The 20,377-nt window shown below is 41.2% G+C and overlaps 2 protein-coding genes across 7 annotated transcripts; one reads left to right on the top strand and one right to left on the bottom strand.

Moving 5' to 3' along the window:
• Nucleotides 1–240: 240 nt before the first annotated feature.
• LOC117778277 (chemokine XC receptor 1-like) lies at nt 241–2,106 on the bottom strand. Of its 2 annotated transcripts, none has more exons than XM_034613736.1 (2): nt 2,002–2,106; nt 241–1,554 (listed from the first exon to the last, which is right to left on the bottom strand). In XM_034613736.1, exon 2 carries the CDS (start codon nt 1,548–1,550, stop codon nt 474–476), a length of 1,077 nt encoding a protein of 358 aa, XP_034469627.1. In that variant the 5' UTR covers nt 1,551–1,554; nt 2,002–2,106; the 3' UTR covers nt 241–473. The 2 variants fall into 2 exon arrangements, with proteins under 2 accessions (XP_034469627.1, XP_034469628.1); XM_034613737.1 differs by having other exon boundaries at nt 2,007–2,080.
• A 446-nt stretch (nt 2,107–2,552) lies between these two features.
• Nucleotides 2,553–20,102, top strand: LOC117778275 (FYVE and coiled-coil domain-containing protein 1-like). Of its 5 annotated transcripts, none has more exons than XM_034613734.1 (19): nt 2,553–2,669; nt 3,296–3,390; nt 4,049–4,155; nt 4,409–4,534; nt 7,245–7,351; nt 8,092–8,235; nt 9,313–9,409; nt 10,113–12,536; nt 13,081–13,173; nt 13,586–13,704; nt 13,846–14,013; nt 14,189–14,329; nt 15,542–15,750; nt 15,906–16,041; nt 16,557–16,661; nt 17,685–17,895; nt 18,804–18,913; nt 19,007–19,141; nt 19,200–20,102. In XM_034613734.1, exons 2-18 carry the CDS (start codon nt 3,336–3,338, stop codon nt 19,080–19,082), a joined length of 4,428 nt encoding a protein of 1,475 aa, XP_034469625.1. In that variant the 5' UTR covers nt 2,553–2,669; nt 3,296–3,335; the 3' UTR covers nt 19,083–19,141; nt 19,200–20,102. The 5 variants fall into 5 exon arrangements, with proteins under 5 accessions (XP_034469625.1, XP_034469626.1, XP_034469624.1 ...); XM_034613735.1 differs by having other exon boundaries at nt 2,611–2,908; XM_034613733.1 differs by having other exon boundaries at nt 2,611–3,390; nt 19,007–19,117; nt 19,192–20,102.
• The last annotated feature ends 275 nt before the right edge of the window (nt 20,103–20,377 follow it).

The raw sequence follows: 20,377 nt of genomic DNA, 5'->3' as shown, positions 1-20,377 counted from the left end.
GCACTGTTTGTTTTTACACTTCATTTATTTGGCATCATGTATGGAATGGAGCCTATTACAAGCCTGGATTTCTTGTTGTTTTTAAGTCATATGAATTTTGAATAATAATAATAATAAACATTTTTATATATCACCTTTCAAAAAAATATTGACAAGGTGCTTTAGAACTTAAAAATAAAAAATTTGAAGGCAAACAATAGCACACAGTTAAAAAGCAAACAATAAGAAAGAATTTAAAAGCAATTTGACGATCACACAGCAGTAGAGCACAGAGACAGAAATAAAAAATGTTGCAAAAGTAAAATATGACCAAATAAAACATGATAAAATTATTAAAAGAGAAAGCTCAGCAGTAAGAATGTGTCTTTAAAATAGGTTTGTAAGAGCATGAGGAGTTTCCCAGACGGATCTTGCTCCAAAGAGCAGGAGCCCTGACAGAAAAGGTCCAATCATCTCTTCAACACCTACATCGACTACATGGAGAACTCTTCCCCACTCGTCATCGAAGTGATTGTAAGTCGGCTTTGTCTATTGCGGATGCTATTTGTGCTGTGGCCATAGCTCTTCAGCATTTTCTTCAGGTGATTCTTGAATTTAACCCCCACAAACACATAAAACACAGGGTTGAGGCAGCAGTGTGAAAAGGCCAAAATCCGGCAGACGTAAAAAGCATAGTCCAGTGGTCTCTCTGACTCACAAGCTGCGACCAAGACCTCTGAGTCAGCGGGTTGTTGCTTCCAGAGATAAAATGACTTTCGAAATATCACTATGTTGTAAGGTGCCCATCCCACAAAGAAAACGACCATGAGGGTGAAAATGAGCTTTAAGGTTTTGTTCTTTCTTCTTCGGGCAGTAGGACGCACCAGCCTGCAGATGATCTGACAATAGCAGAAGGTGAAAACCACAGAACTCAGTATGAAGAGGATATTCTGCTGGTAGATTCCAAATAAGCTCCAGAAAGAATTTGCGAACACACAATGATTCTCGTCCATGACTTGGGTGAAGAGGAAGGCCGGACTGGCAATGAAGAAACTGGCTGCCCAGATGATCACAGACGCTAAGACGCTGTAGAAGCCGGAGGTTGACACAATGTCAGACAGAGGATTCATGACAGCTACGTAGCGATGAGCGGTCATCAAGATGAGGAGGACACCGCTGCTGTAGAAACCAACGTAGAAGACAAAGTTCACTATTTTGCACGCAGCTTCCCCTAAATTCCACCCGTACACGTTGTAGTAGGCCCAGAAGGGCAGACCTGCGGTGAAGAAGAGGTCCGACACAGCCAGGTTCAGGATGAAGGTGTTGGTGAGCAATTTGAGATTCTCGTACTTGGCGAGGATCACAATCACCAGGATGTTGCCGAACAGACTGAGGACCACCACGATGGAGAGGAAAACCAGACTGAAGATCGATCCAAACTGCAAGATGCTTGTTTTGTCACAGACTTCATCTCCATAGATACTGGAATAATAAGACGGGTCTACGGTTGTGTCGAAGGCTGAGCTGATGTCTGTGGTGTCTGTGCTCATGAAGTCGTCATCCGCAGCCATTTTCCTGCAAGAAGAAATAAATCTAAATGGAAAGAAGTAACCAATAAATAACCTATATGTTGTTATGTTGTGTTTTCATGTAGGAATCCATCACAATGTTTTCAGGGAGTTTAAACATTTCGATTATAATAATCACTTTCCATAATGATTGTTTCTATTGTGCATTCACAAGGGATTTTTTTAGTGACTGGCCAGAGGTAAAGCATTTTGTTTCTTAAAGATCTTCTTCTCATTATTATTTGAATGCCTGGATAAAATACACAAAAAAAACACACAAAAAAAAAACACATGCCTCTCTCTGAGTTGGAAAATATGAAAATGAATCCACATTATTATCATAAATATTATTAATAGAAAATACAAAACATTGTGCACAAAATTCTGTATCCTCAGATTCAGCCTCATGAAATCCCCCCCAGTGAACAAACTCTTAAGAAATATGGAAACATACTGAACCTCCACGAAGTTGTGCAGCCGCCAGCGCCCTTTCTGCAAATGCCAGTGAGAACCTGTCGAACTCGGGATGGTTCCTTATGTATCGACCACAAAGGTGAACAGAGAATCAGACCTCGTTTTCAGATCATCACATGTAACAGGACACTGGTCAGACTTTCAGAATTACTGATTGTTAGCTGACTCCAACACTATTGATGATCACTATAATTTTGTTATATTACAACTTTATTCTTGTAATATTTTGACTTCATTTTTATAATATTTAAACTTTGTTTTGTAAGATATGTTACAACTTCATCTTGTAGTAGTATGGTTTTATTTTTTCAATATTAAAACTTTATCCCTGTAATATTACGACTTTACTTTGTAATACTAGGACTTTAGTCTTGTAATATTATGATTTTCGTCCAGTAACATTACAAATGTATTCTTTTACAACTTTACAACTGTTTTTCTTGTAATATTGAGACTTTATTCTCGTAAAATTTACGACTTTTCTCTTGTAACCTGAAACTTTATCTCTGATTATCTTTAACTTGAAGTTCAGGGCGCCTATTGGTCCGTCAGACCCGTCAATCACTGACAGCACCCGCCCTCTGTGGTAGCAAGTTTCTGCGGGTTTCAGCCTCTAACCTGGATCCTGAACAACCGACAAGCGAACAAGTACGTGTCTCTATCAACTCTTTATTCAACATTCAGCTGTTTTCATTGCGACTTGACATCCAAACCGCGACGTCCTGGGAGGGAGAAGCCACGGGGAGTGAGGAGACGAGGGGGGGGGACATGAGGAGCTGGGAGCAGGTGCAGCTCTTCCAGGTTCCATGAATCCCAGTGTTTACGTCGCAGCTCGTCGCGTCAGGAGGTTCGACCCAGATCTGAAATGTCTCTGGTGTGATGCTGTGGTTTGTTGTGGGCGCAGATGAGAGCGGGTTGTGTCACTGAGCCCTGAGAAGGACGATGCTGCTGTAAACCTGTCTCCTCACCGAGGTCTCTTCAGTCCTCTCGACACATTCAGGCTCCAAACATTTAGCTTCACACCAACAGGACTCATCAGACTTGTGTGTCACTCAGTAGTCTCTTGTTTTCAAGTTAGATCAGCACTATTTTAAATGTTTCCCTCCCTGTGGCTGCAGCTCTGTCCCACTTTTACACTCACATGCTGTCAGGTATCATTGTTTTGTTGTTAATATATTCTTGACATTTCAGGGACAATGTTGACATCATGAGATCATTTCAGAAACGTGCACAAATGAAATTAAAATGTCTCTTGTTTTTAATCCCACGTGCAGAAGTCCCTGTCATCCCCCCCACCCACCCACCCACCCCACAATGGCCTCATCGGTTGGAGATAATCAACTGCAGAGGATAATCAGAGATCTGGATGGTAATTAAACCGTCCACACATAGACCCGGACATAAACAACATATGTGTGTAACAGCACGCGGTGTTGCTGCATGTGTGTGCCACGCGACATGGACCCGCAATTAAAAGTAGAATGAAAAAAAAAAGGGGGAGATATCAAGGCAAAACACAGGACAGAAGGAAAACAGCATTTTAATCCCGGGATAATTATTCACTGCAACATCTGGATCGGCCATAGATCTCTGTCAGGAAGTGTTTTGCAATTGATGATGGGATGCATGAATAATAGAAATGTTGCAAAAAGGATTTTGTGGGAGTTAGGGCAACAAAGCAATATCAATAATTATCACAATATATTTGTCATCAGTGGCAAAGGTTCGCTATATATGTGGATATGATGCTTATGAGAGGACTGTTTGTGTTTGTGTTTGTCTCTGTTCATATAGAAGAATTTAAAACATCAACCTTTCCTCAGGTATAAAAATCAGTCTTTAAACCTAAAATGAATAATAATGTGACATTTATCCACTGATTTGAACATTTTGATCTTATTATACTTTTTAGTGGGAGTAAAATAAGACATTCTACTGTCTACTGTTGCCTTCTGTGTGTACACAAGAATATAAGATGGTATTTGTGTATGTTTGTGTTTTAATAACATTATGAGTATTTTGTTTAGATGCTGTGTTGGAGTTGAGTAAAGAACACAGGGAGTGTGGTGAACCCATCACTGATGACAGCTCCAACCTGCACAAGTTCTTCTATAAACTTGAATACCTGCTACAGGTAGGGTACCTCCCCCACCCACTGTATTGATTGACCTTTTAAGCACTAGTACAAAGTGAGAAGTGGCCATCTTAAGTTTTCAGAAGTGATGGTATTGTCTTCAGATTGCATCTTTGATCCAATCTTTGTTTTCCTCGAATGTTCTTATCTAAGAGGCTGGAACCAATCAATGTTTTATTTTTTTCTGATAATTGATGAATAACGCAATTCACATTGAGGACTTTGCTATAATAAGACGGCATTTGTTTCTTAGTTTGACCAGAAAGAGAAGACAACCTTTCTTGGCCAGAGGAAAGACTACTGGGATTACTTCTGCGACTGCCTGATTAAGATCAAGGGAGCTAATGATGGCATCCGTTTTGTTAAGTCCATCCCTGAGGTAATCTTCCTGTGCAACACACACACACACACAGTCACACTCTTGTTGTGTTCAGCCATGGCATGCAACACATATACATACACTGAAATGCGCAGTGACAGTGCAGCCATGTTGGTAATCCTCTGGTCCATCAGGTACAGTAAGTCTCTGTGCTGCTAATTCACTGCCTCACACACTCCTGCACTGTTTCCTCCTCACCTTCTATCCCGAGGATTCACAGTGGTGAGCTTCACACTCGACTAACTGCACTTGACTTAGCCCTAGTTTGTACTGTCTTTAATTTGTGGCTTGTTTCATATTCTGTGGGCCTGTTGTTTACGTTTTTGTGCTTACAAACATTCAAACTGTTTAAAAAATGATTTACAAATTTAATGTTTTCATTAGCTTTGCCTCATGAGAGATTGCTTAGTCTATAAAAAAGTAGCTTTGAGAATTACAGTGTTTAATAAGAACCCTCTTTCCCATTGAGATGCGTAGATTTGCGACAGCAGGGCAGTGTGTGCGTGTGGGACGTGATTCCACTCCTGCAGTGGGCGGGCCAAACGTTTTTAGCTTTCATGGTCACAACAATGGCTAAAAACGTCGCTCTTGCCGGTCGTTCACAGCCTGTCGAAGAAGTAGAAGCAGAGCCGACAGTGAGGGCGAGCACAAGGACTCCACATCTGTAAAAATAGCAAGAAAACCAAAGGTTTTGACAGCAGCATAGACGAAGAGAGTTAACACATGGAGCCTAGCATCTCAACAACAGACTCGTTGACCTGTTTAGGGAGTTTAAAGAGCGACATGTTATTGAATGTGATTGAACAATGAACAGCCGGTGAAGTCAGTGTTTCCTATATAGTGTTTCTTTTTGTATGCTCAATATGACTGAGCAGGGATTGATGAGTACTAAATGATGAGTAAATTCTTGGACAATATTTTAATAACATAAAATAATAAAAAAAAATTATTACCATTTAAAGTGTGGTCCAACTGAGGCTTTTTTTGTTGGCGCAGACCACCACAGAGAAATGTTACCAGGAGAAACACTGATAAGATACTTGGCGTCACATACATGAGACTCTCTGTTTAGTGATCACTGCTGAGGACACAGTTCCCAGCGTCTCTTGTGTTGAACTATAGCAGCAGTGGAAAGTGAGGGTCAACCAAAAATATTGCAAAACAGTCAACTTAAATGGTTTGTGTTGTACCCACCAATGGTATTTTTTGCATTCGGTGAATGGCAGGTGCTACTTCTCTTTGATTTAGGGGGTTTTCTTCAAAAGTAACATAGTTCAGTTGATAGTAGCTGACGGCCATTTACTTCTTATTTGAAATATATTATAATGATATAATATAATACTAGAATATCACTCAGTAGAGTGTATACCTCTGCCAAAAACCAACAATCCCCTTATAGAACCATATTTAAATGTGCTATTTGGATCAGACTCAAATAGCACACACCGCTATCAGTCCACAAAATATGTCTGATTTTATTCTCTGAGATATCAAGGGTAATGTTGAAAACGTTCAGAAAGTGAGTGAAAAGAGAGAAAGTGAAAAAGAATTCATGGATCCGCTCCTTGATCCGGATCTGCTCCATAATATCGTGGGAACGTCTCTGATCCATTCCACATCCTTCCACCAAGTTTGTGTAGTTCTGCTAAATATAATATAATGTAATATAATATTTTTACTCTTCTTGTGTCTTGTTGGTTAGTCACAGACATAAGGGAGCCTCCAGCTGGTGTCCTTATGGTAGATCTGTGAGTCTGTTGTCTTACCTAAAGCCCCCATCTGTCAACGTATTCCAGAGTCTGGGCTGGAGAGTGTCTACGCTGCGATGACCTTTTCACGTCTAAAATGTTTTTGAACAAAATACACTTTCTCCAGGGTTATTTTAAAACGAAAGCTGACATGTCTGTGTGGAGCTGTACAACATTCACACCAGGAGGAAACCAGAAACCATAATTAGAGATACTTAACACCATTGTCAAAATTTGAGGACGATACAGCAAAGAGAAACATTTTTATCTTTTATTCCATCCTCTGTCAATTATTACTATTAAAGCCTCACTTATGCACAGTATTTATTGCATTTCTTGTTTCTATATCATGTATTCAAGCCCGCTGAATATAATTTTTTATGCCTGTGTGTATGATCTGTCTTTGTCATGTGCCTTTGGTCTTTTCCCAGTTTTGTCACACCATGTGCTCTGTCAAATTTCCACCTAAGTGCACAAAAAAGATTTTGATACAAAGATACAATTAGTTGATTAATCAATTAGTTGATTTACAGAAAAATTAACAACTATTTTGATTTGATTTGAGTAACGTTTCAAGAAAAAACGAATCATAATTTGGTTTCATCTTCTCCAATGTGAAGACTTTCTGCTTTTCTTTTGTTTTAGGTCAACATAAGCTAAAACTTTTGGGTTTTCAGTTTTCAGAAGAATAAACACATTTGAAGTTAACATTTTAGTCTCTGACAGTTTTTGCTGTTTTCTGACTTTTCTGTAGACTAAATAGGTAAATGATTTAGAAAGAAAAAAAATGCACTGATGAATTGTTATTGAAAATAATTGATAGCTGCATCCTCAGTTAAGGACATGAAACTGAAAATGTGGTTGCATTCACTTGGAAAATATTCAGATAGGGGAACCCCTTTTTCACTGTATGAGTCTGTAGAGTATAATACACTAAATTGAATATTTGTGTGCGTCCTCAGTTGAAGACGTCGCTGGGGAAAGGACGGGCCTTCATCCGCTACTCGCTCGTTCACCAGCGTCTTGCCGACACGCTGCAGCAGTGTCTTATAAACCAGAAAGTCACAAGGTCAGAGGAGACAGATCTACGCACACACATCTCTATTTTTTTTTTTTTTACCACATTTGCTCTCTTGAAATTAGCTAGATGATTTGTGTCTTTTACAACACGGAAGATGGTTTGGTGGCATCGTTTCTCAAGAAGTGTCACTGTCCCTTTCGGATTTAAGTCCTTAGTTATGTTTTAACAGGAAAAAGAACCTGCCACACCTCTCACTTCCTCTCTTTCATTAAGCCCTTTATTTGACAAATATTTTACCAGATATAATTTTTCCATCGAGGACAAATTCATTTTAGACAGCTTGTCCTTAATGTGTCTGTTTGTGTGTCAGCTCTGGTCTGGTAATGCAACACTTGTACAGTTTAATCAGTCACACACAATCTATAGAAACCATCTAATTAACTTAAATGGAATCATTTTTGCAATTGTGATTTTTATTTAATGTCGTGCAGAAGGTTCGATGAGAAACTTATCACCACTCTCATGTCTGTACTTGTAAATATGAAGCTACAGCCATTGTTAGGTTAGCGTAGCTTTGCTTAGCTAAACAACCTGTCACATGTGTACCTGTGAGGAAGCTTTCAAGCTCATCTTACATAAAATAACCTAATCTTAGCAGAAATTGCATGATATGAAGTCTAAATTGTATAAATCACATTGCTTAACAAACATTGTTTTGCATCTATTTAAACATGTGTGTGCTTACAATATATATTATTGTGGTTTATTGTTTGTTTATTCCAATGCAGTGACTGGTATTATGCCCGGAGTCCATTCCTTAAGTGTCACCTCACCGCTGACATAATCAACCATCTTTATGAGCTCAACCAGATCCAATTTGACGTGGCGGCCAGAGGTTATGACCTCGATGCGGATTGGCCATCCTTTGCAAGGTAACAATAACCCACACTCACGACTGTTTGCACTTTGACAATGAGCAGCTTCCTTTTGTTTTTCTACGGGAAACACAGGTGTATTTCTGTATGTTGCAGTCATTCTTTTTGCTGTGTTGTGACAAAGACACTTGACTAACAAATGGAAGGTTATAGATCCTCCTGGGGTCGGAAGTTATTAGCAAATTGATCTGAGAAAGAGCTAAATTGGGACACTTTGTAATAACAAAGCAATTTAGTGCATTTAATGTAAGATTACGGCACTGTGGGTATTTCAGAAAGTGAAGAAACACTTAATTATCTGATCATTCTACACCTTCACAGCCCTTTTTTTGTTGCCTGAGGGTGTGTTAATGTGTGTCTAAGAGGATGTGGGTGCCGACAGTGTGTGAACATTAATCGCCATTGTTCATGTCAACACCTTTGCCAAAACTTTTCACTTCCTTGTCATCAATTTTCAGTCGCTCCACAGGCGATGGCCACAATTTTCTGAAGGGTAATTTCAGTTGTTGTTTCATGGAATCACATCACAGGGTTTATCGTTTAAAATTCTGTTGTATAATGCAGTGCAATGACGCCTACAATCACAGAAGCTGTGGCATGAAGAATTACCTGGTTGAAGTGACGTAAATGGAGCATTACCTCCGTCTGACAAATATTCATATTTAGCAGTATACAGCAGTGGGTTATACGGGAAGATAACATCTGTTCTCTAACATTTATCTTTACAAAGCTCATGATGTTTAGTCTTTTTTGACATTGTCAGAAAAGTGTTGATTCTATTATGTGTTTCTTATTGAGGTCATAGTGGAGGGTGCAGTATTAAAACATCTGTCAATATAATGCATGAACATACCTTCCTATCTTTAACAGTTATATTTGAGTGCATTCGATTGTACAGAATACTGTAGGTTTCTATCAAATAGATCAATATCTGTGTTTGAAGGGGATATTCTTTAATTGTTTTAAGTTATTGGGTACACCAAGTTATTATAATATATTTTAATTAAAACATTTTCACATGTTTGATTTAACAGGTGTTAAATGATCTTGACGTTTTTTTTCATTGTGCTAAAGGCGAACGTTAAGCACAGCCTCACCAGCTTTCCTGTGGAATCCTCCGACTCGCTGCTCCAGCATCACCAGTTTGGTTAGCAGCTATTCACACTCACAGGTACTTGCACATACCAACAACATACCGAAATATAGCTGCATGTTAAAGTTGGAGTAACTAAAATATGGTTTGGACTTTAAATAGGTAAATATGACCATTGCAGCAAACACACAATGAAATTAATCTCCTCTATTACCTATGCATTCGTAATGTGTTCCTTTTTATTTCACGAATTGTGGCATGTGCTTGAGCAGCCGGCTTCTTGTGAATCACGGAGAACTACGTGAACTCATTAGACCATAATTGACTCATTATGGCTTGTAAGGCAGGTGAAGATTTGTCATTAGGAATGTTCAGCTGATGACATTTCCAGAGCTGATAAATTCTCCCTCAACAACCATGGGTTCCTCAAAGCAACCGACTGAGGAGCTGCCCTAAATTTCATGAAGAAATGTCAGATGCAGGGAACCGGGGAAGGCAAAACAAAATTTGGGCAGAAAAACTAAGTAAAACACCCACATTACAGCAAAGGGGCTTCTACAAGCAGTACGATGATCCAAAGCAGACCTTATGAGAAAACTCCTGACTCTTAGCTGGCTACAAAAATGTTTTCAACCTGTGTAATCTGCCAAAGATCCGGCTTATTTTAATGATTTTTTTGCTGCAGGGATTGTATTTACTTATTTTCACGTCAAAAAACAGGAAAATATACAAACTGTTTGAAGCATCTGACCACAGCTCTCTTGTTCCATCCACTCACCAGGCGCAGGAGTTTCTTCCAATCCCAGACTTCAGTCACAGTCTCCTTGGGGAACTGGGGGAACTGGGGGAACCCTCTCCTTGCAGTATTGCAGAGAATCTCCGCATTGAGCTCGACCAGTCCGAGCTCCGACAGCAGGAGCTTCTGGTGCAGGTTCAGGAGTTAAGCAACGAAGCTGCTGAGCTGAAAGGTGTGGTTAAAGACCTGCAAGGAGAGCTGGCAGCTCAGAAGTCGTCTGGACACTTGGCAGCATCTGAAGCTGGTGATGGGGAGAAAACAAATCACCTTCACGCTTGTAGGGAAGCAATAAAAAGTGAACTTCAAGACAGACTTGCATCTGCCGAGAACAAAAATATGGAGCTTCTCTCTAAATTGGATGAATCACTGAAAGAAAAAGGCCAACAAACAGCAAGCTACTGTGACTCAGCCTGGAAGATCCAGGATCTTCTGGATAAACTTAAGACGGCAGAGGAGGAGAGACTGGCAGCAAAGAGAGAGTCTGAAGACAGGGCCAGAATCTCTGAGCGTCTAGCACAGGAACTCAAACTCAGGGAGCAAGAGTTGAGAGACAGTGAGGAGAAGCTAGCTGAAGTAAAATCTGGAGCCCATGACGAACAGGAGGAGGCGCTGAGACGGTTGGAGGAGCTCCAAGGGGTCGTCGGTCGAATTCAAGGGGCGCTGAGTTTGAAAGAGAAGGAGACGGGGAACCTGCGAGCCCAGCTTCAGGGTCTACAAGCATCACTGGAGTGCAGGGAGCGGCAAGCAGAGGACCTGAGGAAAAGGCTGTGGGAGGAGAGGGTGGAGGTAGAGCAGAGATGTAGGAGTGGTGGCAGCCAGAATGAAGAACCCGAGAGCCTAATGCTAGATTTAAGAAAAGCCCTAAAAAACAGAGGGAAAGAGCTTGCTGTTAGTTCAGAGAGAATAAAACACTTAGAGGAGCAGGTGGAGAAGTTAAACATTGAGAAAGAAAGTCTGAGCTCTAGACTCACTGAGGATGAAGTCACTGCCTGTGATCAAGCCGAGAATGTTGAAGACTTCAAAACACAATGCAGCAATCTCATGGAAAGAAACACAAGGCTACTGCAAACAGTGAAGAAGAGTGAGGATAATGTCACAGAGCTAACAGAGAGCAGGGCAGCCCTGTTAGATCAGCTCGCCACTTTGAGGGCATCGGAGAAGCACTTAAAAAGTAGAGTAGAGGCTACAAATGTGTGTGTGGAGGCCCGGGAGAAGAAGCTGCTAGATGAAAACCTGCATTTGGAAGAGACTGTTCAAAATGCACTTGTCCAGAAGGAAGTGTCAGATGCTCAGTTGAAGAAGCTTGAGGAGGAGAACAGAGACCTTCTGGAGGTTCAATCCTTGTTGAGGAAGCAGTTAGCGAGAACACAACAGGAGTTGGACTCTCTCGCCACCGAAGCTGCAAAGTTGGACAAGAACCTCACAGCGTCGCAAAGAAGCCAAGCGGAGTTACTTGAAAAACTAGAGGAGACTGAGGCAAAGTTGAGAAACCAGACTGTTAAATGTGGACTTCTTCAGGCTCGAGCAGAGGAACTGGAGAGCATGAGCGGAGAGCTGCACGATGAAAAGGGAGCTGCAGAGAGTAATGAGAAAATGCAGAAGCTTCACGATGAGCATCCGAGTTCCTCCATGGAAAGCAAAGAGGGTTCATTCAGGCTGGTGATAGCTGAGGCTCAACTGGAGCTCAACCTAAGGGAGGTGCACCGGCTCCGGGAGGAGGTGGTGGAGCTCAGGGCTCAGCTGCTGGCCGGAACTGAGGAGAGAGTGAAAGTTCAGGCCCTCCAGGAGGTGACGGAGTCCTCCAGAGAAGACCTCCGAGTTTTAGCAGAACAACTCAAGGCCCAGGTGGAGGATCTAAACCGCAAGCACGTGGACGAGATTCTCCAGTCCCGAGAGCGAGAAGAATCTCTCAGTCGTGAGCGAGACGGTGAGGCCCAGGCTCGAGCAGGTCTGGCTGCAGAAGTGACCGCCTGCAGAGAGGAGCTGAACAAACTGAAGATGCGCTACGAAGCCTTGTGTTTGGAGAACAGTGATTCCAGGGAGGCGCTGCATAGAGCCAACACAGAAACAGCTGAGCTTGGCGTGCATGTTTGTATGCTCACTGCTGACAATGAAGAGGCCCGTCTGCGCTTTGAGGGCCTGTCGACAAGGCTGCAAGAGCTGGAGGACGAGGCGTCTCGGGAAGCTAAGAGGCGGAAGAGCTGCATGCAGGAATTACGGCAAGAGAACCAGCAACTCCTCAATCAGCTCCATAATGAGGACGGTCTGTTGGCAACCAAGCAGAAGCTGCAGAAGCTGAGCGAGGCCCAGCAGAAGGCTGAATCTCAGCAGGACACGAACCAGGAGCAGATCCAGGCACTCCGCTTCCAGCTCAGCAGCCAGACCATGAGCCACGACAGCCGGCTCCAGGTCAGATACAAACAAGTTAACTATGTCCACTGTATAAACGTTTTATTCGTCATTGTATTCAAATGCTTTTAAGTAACCACGTTAGAGAGTTAGAGGAAGAGAGAAACCCGATTTTTCAGAGTGTTGATTTGTTGACCATGTATACAGGAAATTAGTTTTTTGCAAAAGATTCTACATGTGAAAATGCATAATTTCTGGGCGAGGGCCAAACATTTTGGGTCTGGAAACATTCTGGTTTCCATTTCTACCAATCACGTTTAAGAAAGGCTTTAATTTCCCATACGCAAAAAGTCTGTGTGGAGCACAAAAGAAGTGCAACACATTGACCAACATGCTTTAGCTATCAGCTTTTTAATTTATCTTACATTGCTAGTCGGACTGCAAGCAGTGCACAGTGAACAGAAGAGTCTGGATATCCACTGTCTGCTCCGGAAGCCCCAAAATATTTGCCGCTGCCCCCAGAGGCTTATATGTCATCAGATGAGAGCTGATGGGCTTTTGAGATTGTATATATTGATAATCTGTGATTCATATTCTCACCCAGAGTGTGAACCAAGAGCTACAGGAAGTGAAATTACATCTGACGACGGAGCAGGAGAAAGTGGTCGATCTGCAGAACAAACTCAAAGAGCTAAAGGTGAGAGGATAACCTGCTTCTGACAAAGTTTTGTTCCGTGGTATAATAAAACACAGGCAGCATCTCTAGCCCCCGTCCACATTTTGTTTTGACATTCACTAACAAGGTTGTCTAGCAGTCAGAAGCAGAGTTGATGTTTTACTGCACAAATCTTCAGTGGTTGTGGAAGTGGAAATGAAACCATGTTAAACGTGGTCTATGCTGCAGACAACACCGGGATAGAAAGTCTCTCATAGAGTGTATATACATTTATCTTTATGTAAACATGTGTGTCTCAGATTGATGGATGAAAATGCTAATCTGCAAATGAAACATTGTTTTTTTTGCAACTGAAGTAATCAAAATGTTATGGTCACGAGCATAATTCACAAAGAGCCAGAAATAATGCCTCGCTTTGCTGTGCTGATCGCAGGCTGAGAATCAGAGATATTGCCAACAGATTGAGGAGAAAAACATCCAGATGGCCGAGTCTGAAAATCTCATGCAGCAGAAAGAAGACGAGATAATCCATCTGAAAGGGAATTTATCAAGGTGAGATACTGTATTCATAATCACACATTCTGGACCAAATTAAAGCTCTGTGAAATTAAATGTTTCCAATCTCGGGTGTTTGTTTTTTTTACATAGTTTGCCTTTTTCGAGGAAATCTGCATTTTTCTTTCTCGCACGCAGGTCTGAGTCTGGTCTCGAAGCCGCTCAGCGGACATGTCAGGAGATGAGTGAAAATCTACGGAGAGTCACGAAGGACAAACAGAGCTTTGATCTGAAGACAGCTGCTGAACTCGATGACCTCTACCGCACCAAAATCAATCTGGAAGAAAGACTCATAGAACTCATCAGGTATAAACAGACTTAAAATATCCCCAGATTTAGTCTCTCTGATCTACTTTTGCTTATGATTAAGTTGAGCTTCAGTGTGTCTAGATCTCCTGTTTTTTAAAATGGCTTCCACCAGAAACCCAGTTTGTATAATCTACATTAAGAGTTTAATTGTGGTGGATTTTGCTCTTTGCAGGGAGAAAGATGCACTTTGGCAGAAATCCGATGCCTTGGAGTTTGAGCAGAAGCTGCGGGATGAGGAGACGGAGAGGGACGTGAACTACTGTCTGGGCTGTCACAGTCAGTTCAGCTGGTGGCTCCGCAAGTACAACTGCAGGTCAGATGCTCCTCTGTGTAATAAACACATACACATGTCACTATGGCAACCAATTACAGTACCATCAGTGCTACTGGTTTTTAACTAGTAGTGTAATGACGGTTGATAGTTTGTTTTGCCACGTAAACAAGATGTTTTTCCTTGTCCTCGCTTATGTCAAAATACACAACAGGAACTGAGTCCGTGACGTCCAGTGGCATTTTGTTTCTGTGTTTCACTTCTCATTTTGACTTATTAAACTGGGAAGTCAAATATCCCCACCAGACTCAGTTGTGTCCATCAAAGCTTCACATTCAGGAACCGTGACGTCTCCTGCACCTCAACTAAGTCAACATGTGATGGCTGTTAACAGTTCTCGTATTAAGAAGAATGGCACTAAGTAGAGAGCTTACCTTTACCCAACAATCCCCTTAAGAAACCACATTTAAAGTCACTACATTCACATTTTTGGGGGGATCTGCGCCACCCTCATAAATAATAGTCCTCCAAACGTATCTGATTTCTTTTATCTACATGAATATTTTTCTGAGAAATCGGAAAATATTTTTAAAAAACGTCCCATCTCACAATGTTTAAGAAAGTATGAAGACATTGCTGTTTATACTATACTAGGAGTCTATGTGAAAGCAACAAGGAAATCACACACTGTTTCGAGAAGATTAGCCGTGGATTCAACGGTGTTTAGCAAATCGTTGATGACAGATGTAAGACAAAAAAAAGGTAGATTTAACGATAACATTAACATCACAATAGCAACAATTTTAACAAAAACTACCCCTCGATCAAACAATATATTCATTATATCCTGTTTCCACTGGTTTTCCTGCCTTAAAAAAACGTTGTATTTGTCTTACACAATCAGACCAGACTCTACTTACAGAGAGAGAGACTTGTTAGCCCTCAGTGTCACTGAAGGGACTCGAGTTATCACTATTGTTGACCAGTCTGAGGCGATAACTATAAATAACTGTACTGATATAACCTCTTAAAGACCTTTTAAGATTAAAACATGTGTTTGTGGTTTACTTATCCTCTTTTTATGTGTTTAAAGTCAAAGAAATATCTTTTTAGGATTTGATTTAAAACGTGACCCAAAAAGCTTCACTTACTCACACACTAATTAATCCTCGACACTATAATGCATTTCAAAAATAATGAGCCTTTCCACTCGCTCCCTTCATCTCCATCACGTTGTATCTGCTGTTTTTCTAGACTGTGTGGGCGTCCCTTCTGCTACTACTGCTGCAGCAACACAGTGAGCACCCAACAGGGCGGCAACAGAGAACGCTGCTGCACGGACTGTTACAACCAGCACAGTGCAGTGGTGGAGCGCCACCCGCAGGAGGAAGTGATGCACAGCACACCAGGGACACCTTTCAGCCGCTTGCTGCAGGCGGGGAGAGCTGTGACTGCTGGGCCAGGTGAGAGAACACACAGAAAGACAAACACACACACACACCTCTGTTAAATAAAAGGTATTGGCACGCTTGATTTAAAACTCACTCATGTGTTGATAATGGGATCCACGGCACGGTGAGAGTGCGATGAAAACACAAGGATATTGTTTGTTTTCCAGGACCGGATGAAAATGAGAAACAGGATGATGGTGTTTTTGATATCATCACAGACGAAGAAGTGAGCGTAGTCAGTGACTCCCTCTCTTTTGCCACCGCTTGCTCTTCTGAGCACGGACAGCAGGGGGCAGCACAGCTGTAAGTATCTTGCATGGAGCCACTGACCAGGGGCAGAGAGACTGAGGCACATGGAGTTCACACATGACACCTTCTCCTTAGTGTGTCTCAGCTTGATTCTTGAATATTCACAGCCAGAAAACCAGAAATATTTGCAGCAGTGAAGAAGAAATTCAGCAGAAATTCTTTAAAAATGTATTTTAATTAATGTTACTCATGATTGAGTTGTATTTTTTCAGCTTATAGGTTTTTGCATACATTGTCTATATCAAAGACTTACTACTCTAACACACATTTTGCACTTTGGCATTCCCTGCACAAATGTACATTACAAATCTGTTTATTTTATAACACATTTTCAAATTTCAGACCTTTAAAATAGATTTTCTACCCCATTTGTTTTTATTTTCCAGAGTAGATCTAATTTTCTTTGACACTCATCGTCAGAATATGCATTAGTGTGGCAGTGAAATCCCCCACAAACTGATAAACAGTAAATTATTTTAAAATGACAAGTGTCTGTCTCTTGTTACTAGAAGCAGCAGTGCCAGTGCAGGAGACATCACATCAGAGGATACTGAGGACCTCGGTGCCTCCGTGCAGGATGCAGAGATCTGCCTGCTGAAGTCTGGAGAACTCACGTGAGTTTATCACATGCAGTGAAAGTTACACCGAATGCAGCAGTTCTGTGTTAAACTACAGATGCAGTCACAAGTTACAGATAAACTCTCAGAGGAAGTTTCCTAATAATAGCAACTCCTGGAGAAAACGTAAAGCCAAGAGCAGAAAAACAGGAAGTGAAATATGAAACTAATCTACAAGCTGCATGAGAAGCTTCCCTAAATGTTACCGGGGTCGTATTGTGTGACCTCTGTTCCTATAAAGACTTTATAGTATTTATCCTGGCGTCTTTTGTAGCAGTTGTATAGTATGGATGTTGAGCTCATTTTTGCCCACTGGGATTTTAGAAAGTACTCAGCTCAGTCCTTTTCCATTCTTGTCAAGCTTTAGTCTTTTTTCTAACTTGTGTTACATAGTTTCATTGCATTTTCATTGGTTAAATTAATTTCAGGATAATTCACTAAAGATACAACATCTCGTCCTCGGACAGAAACGTAGAAATTAAAACATCAATTTAAACAGGATTTAATTCATAAATAATAGTAATAAAAATAAAATAACCCCAGTGGCACAAAGGAATCAACATAGCATAACATTAACTTTAACAAACACATAAGGGCTCTTCCATAGTCCTTAATCACACACACTCTACATCCCCAGTGTCATTTGCACAAAACTAGATATAATATAAACAGACAAACAAAGCAACATTCTGTCAAAATAAACAATGTACTCTGGACTAAATAAATAAACTTTGACAAGTACATTTGAGGTAAACAAATAAATCTTAAAGCCCTGAAAGGAACAATAAACAGTTTTATTTATTTGTTTATGCTTCAATAATAGTTAATGAAATATTGTTGGATTGTTGTTTGGAAGCAAGCGATTTGATCAACCTGATTTCCTGGAAACTCTGACAGCATTTTTACTTCCTTTTGGTCAAAGATTTTATTGAGATAATAGTTAAATTACTTGTCCGTTGCAGCTCTTCAACTTTATAAACTTCTCTTGTTGTGTCCTGTTATTTTTTCCCCGCGCTTCAGACTCTCGGTCCACTTCTCGATCGATGACATCTCCGGGTTTGGGGACAGCTCCCAAGAGCTTTTCATCAAATCCAGCTGTTACAGCACCATCCCCATCACCATGAGCAGCCCTGGTCCCACTGTTACCTGGACCTTCACCTCTGAGCCCAAGAGCATCTCCTTCAGTGTGGTGTACAGGGAGAGCGCAGAGACGCCGCTGGAGCAGGCCAAGGTGAGACACTGGGATGTGTGTGAAGTGGGCGTGCACACACAATGCCTGCTTTTAGGGATGGGCTCCGGTTGCTGGTTCAATTCTGTATGCCAACGAATCCCTTCTCGAACCTTTTGCTTGTCTCTTGCATTACAGATACAGTATATGCAAAGACTCCACAAAGACATTCTATTTCTGTGACCCTCTTAGGGAAACTGATTGACTGAGCAGCCCGGTTAATAAAAACTATATGACAATGCTAGGGGTCACCTGAAGTCCTGAAACTCGATTGCAGATTAGCACTTGAAGAGCCAGATATTTCCTGCAGGAGTTGGTAGAGACCAGAAACGAAGCCAAAAGAGTGTGAACGGTCACAAACAGGATCTTTAGGGATGCTTATTTTGCTTTGTAATGTGCTGGATGTGTATTTAAACACCTGTTTGCATATAAACTTTGAGGGTGATGATGTGTCAGTGTTGTGTTCACAGTTTGTGCAGCTCCCAGGTAGCTCATAAATATCAGCACTTTGGATTATCGCACTAATGTCAGACTTGAGTCAATAATACTATTCGTAAATGCTGCATTTGTGGAAGGAGGGATTGGAGTGTCTTTAATATTTATCTACCCTCCAACTTGAGATAGACAAGTTGTCTGCCTCAGCATACAGCTGGTGTTACACTGTAATCTGTCCCCCTGTTAGATTCTGTGACCTATAGTGAAACAACGACGGCAGCTTCAGGTTACATGTTCTGCATCATGCATGTAGGATTCCCAAGGATTCAAAGCCGGAAGCAGATTTGATAAATCGTGTCGTCTTCCATCCCCACATCCTCCTTTCATTCGCTCACACTTTCAGAATTTGTCCTTCATGTATGCAGATCTATTTCTCTGCCGTAACTATAAATGTCAAATCCGATTCCTCTGTGCAGGTTTTGATCCCACTGACTCGCTGTAACTCCCACAAAGAGACGATCCAGGGGGAACTGAAAGTCAGGAACCCCGGAGAATACACACTCATCTTTGACAACTCCTTCTCCAGGTCAGTCGCCCCGTCCTGTCTTTCAGTTCTTTTTCACCAGGAGGAGCAATATCAAACGTAAAGCAAACATTTCTGTCTTTTACTGTGAATCAGGTTCATCTCAAAGAAAGTGCTGTATCACCTGAGTCTGGACAGGCCCGTGGTCTACGACGGCACCGACCTCCTCTGAGCGGGACAGGAGGCGCCGTGAGCAGGTGTGAAACTGACTCTCGAAACGTTCACTCTGAGCGTTTCAAGCTCATGCGCATGATTTCGAGGTCCCTGGGTCGGAGTCCACCGACGTTCATCAGCCTCACGGGAAGGTTCTGGCTTTTATTCTTTTTTAAACGTCTCCTTCAGCGTGCGGCTTGCTGACGATTTCTGATCATAAGAAAGCTGAACAAAGGCAAAAATCTGTGGAGTAAAACAATGTTGTTCTAGTGAGTGTGAGCATGCACTACCTTTTATAAAAGCTGGTTTAAATGTAGCATTAAAGACCCTAAAAGTTACTCAATGAATAAAGGTTTGTGGCATATTTGAGTGTGAACAACTTAACTTATGTGGCAGGTTTGTGAGATGCAGGTCATGTGGCAACTTTATGACAAAGTAAAGCTGCAGTTTGCTTCATCCTGAGGTCGACTTTTTTAAGTTTTGTTCCCTTTATCTGCCTCTCGTGAAGACTACTGTTGAATAGTAAAACATACTGTAACCATAGGATTAATGTGCACAGTGAGAAATGTTCCAGTAGAAGTGGGTGAAATGGTTAAAATCCTCTCTTACGGTATTTTTAATGTTATGTTAGTATATCAGCATTTATTCTGATTTAACACATTTATGGAAAATCAATAGAGAAACTGTTTATAGATAAGAAGAAGCAGAGGAGTCTACTTATACTTTATCATAATTATGCTGAAATATAATATACAAGCTCAGTACTGATAAAAGTCAGTGCTGCTCAGTGATTTGCACAGTGGTCTAACCCTCAGAGATGCTGAACAGAGAGTTACATGTAATGTCCATGAGACATGACGGCAAACAGAGTTGGTGTGTGTGTGTGTGTGTGTGTGTGTGTGTGTGTGTGTGTGTGTGTGTGTGTGTGTGTGTGTGTGGTGGATTGTAAAGTTGAGTTTCAGGTTTTACTGTGTCGTCAATAGAGCCCGACTGATACGGCCCAATGCCGATATTAGAAAATAAAAAATTTCAGATGGCGATACATCTGCTGATATAAATGTATACAGAGTTTAAGCATTAAATTTGTTCTAAATGTTTATTATAGATAAATGAAAACACAAATACAACCAAATATGGAGAACTTAAATTAGAAACTTAAATATCAATCCAAAATATGAAGGTAAATGCACATCTCTTCTGAATTGTTTATTCTGTAAAATAAAAGTTTTCATATCGGTGCATGTGCTGTGAAAGGCTCATATCAGAGGATCTTTATTGGCTAATAGATAAATTCGTCTGGCTCTAGTTGACAAC

This window comes from Hippoglossus hippoglossus, chromosome 17 (assembly GCF_009819705.1).
Source record: "Hippoglossus hippoglossus isolate fHipHip1 chromosome 17, fHipHip1.pri, whole genome shotgun sequence".
NCBI lineage: Eukaryota > Metazoa > Chordata > Actinopteri > Pleuronectiformes > Pleuronectidae > Hippoglossus > Hippoglossus hippoglossus.
This window is presented reverse-complemented; position numbering and strand designations above follow the sequence as displayed.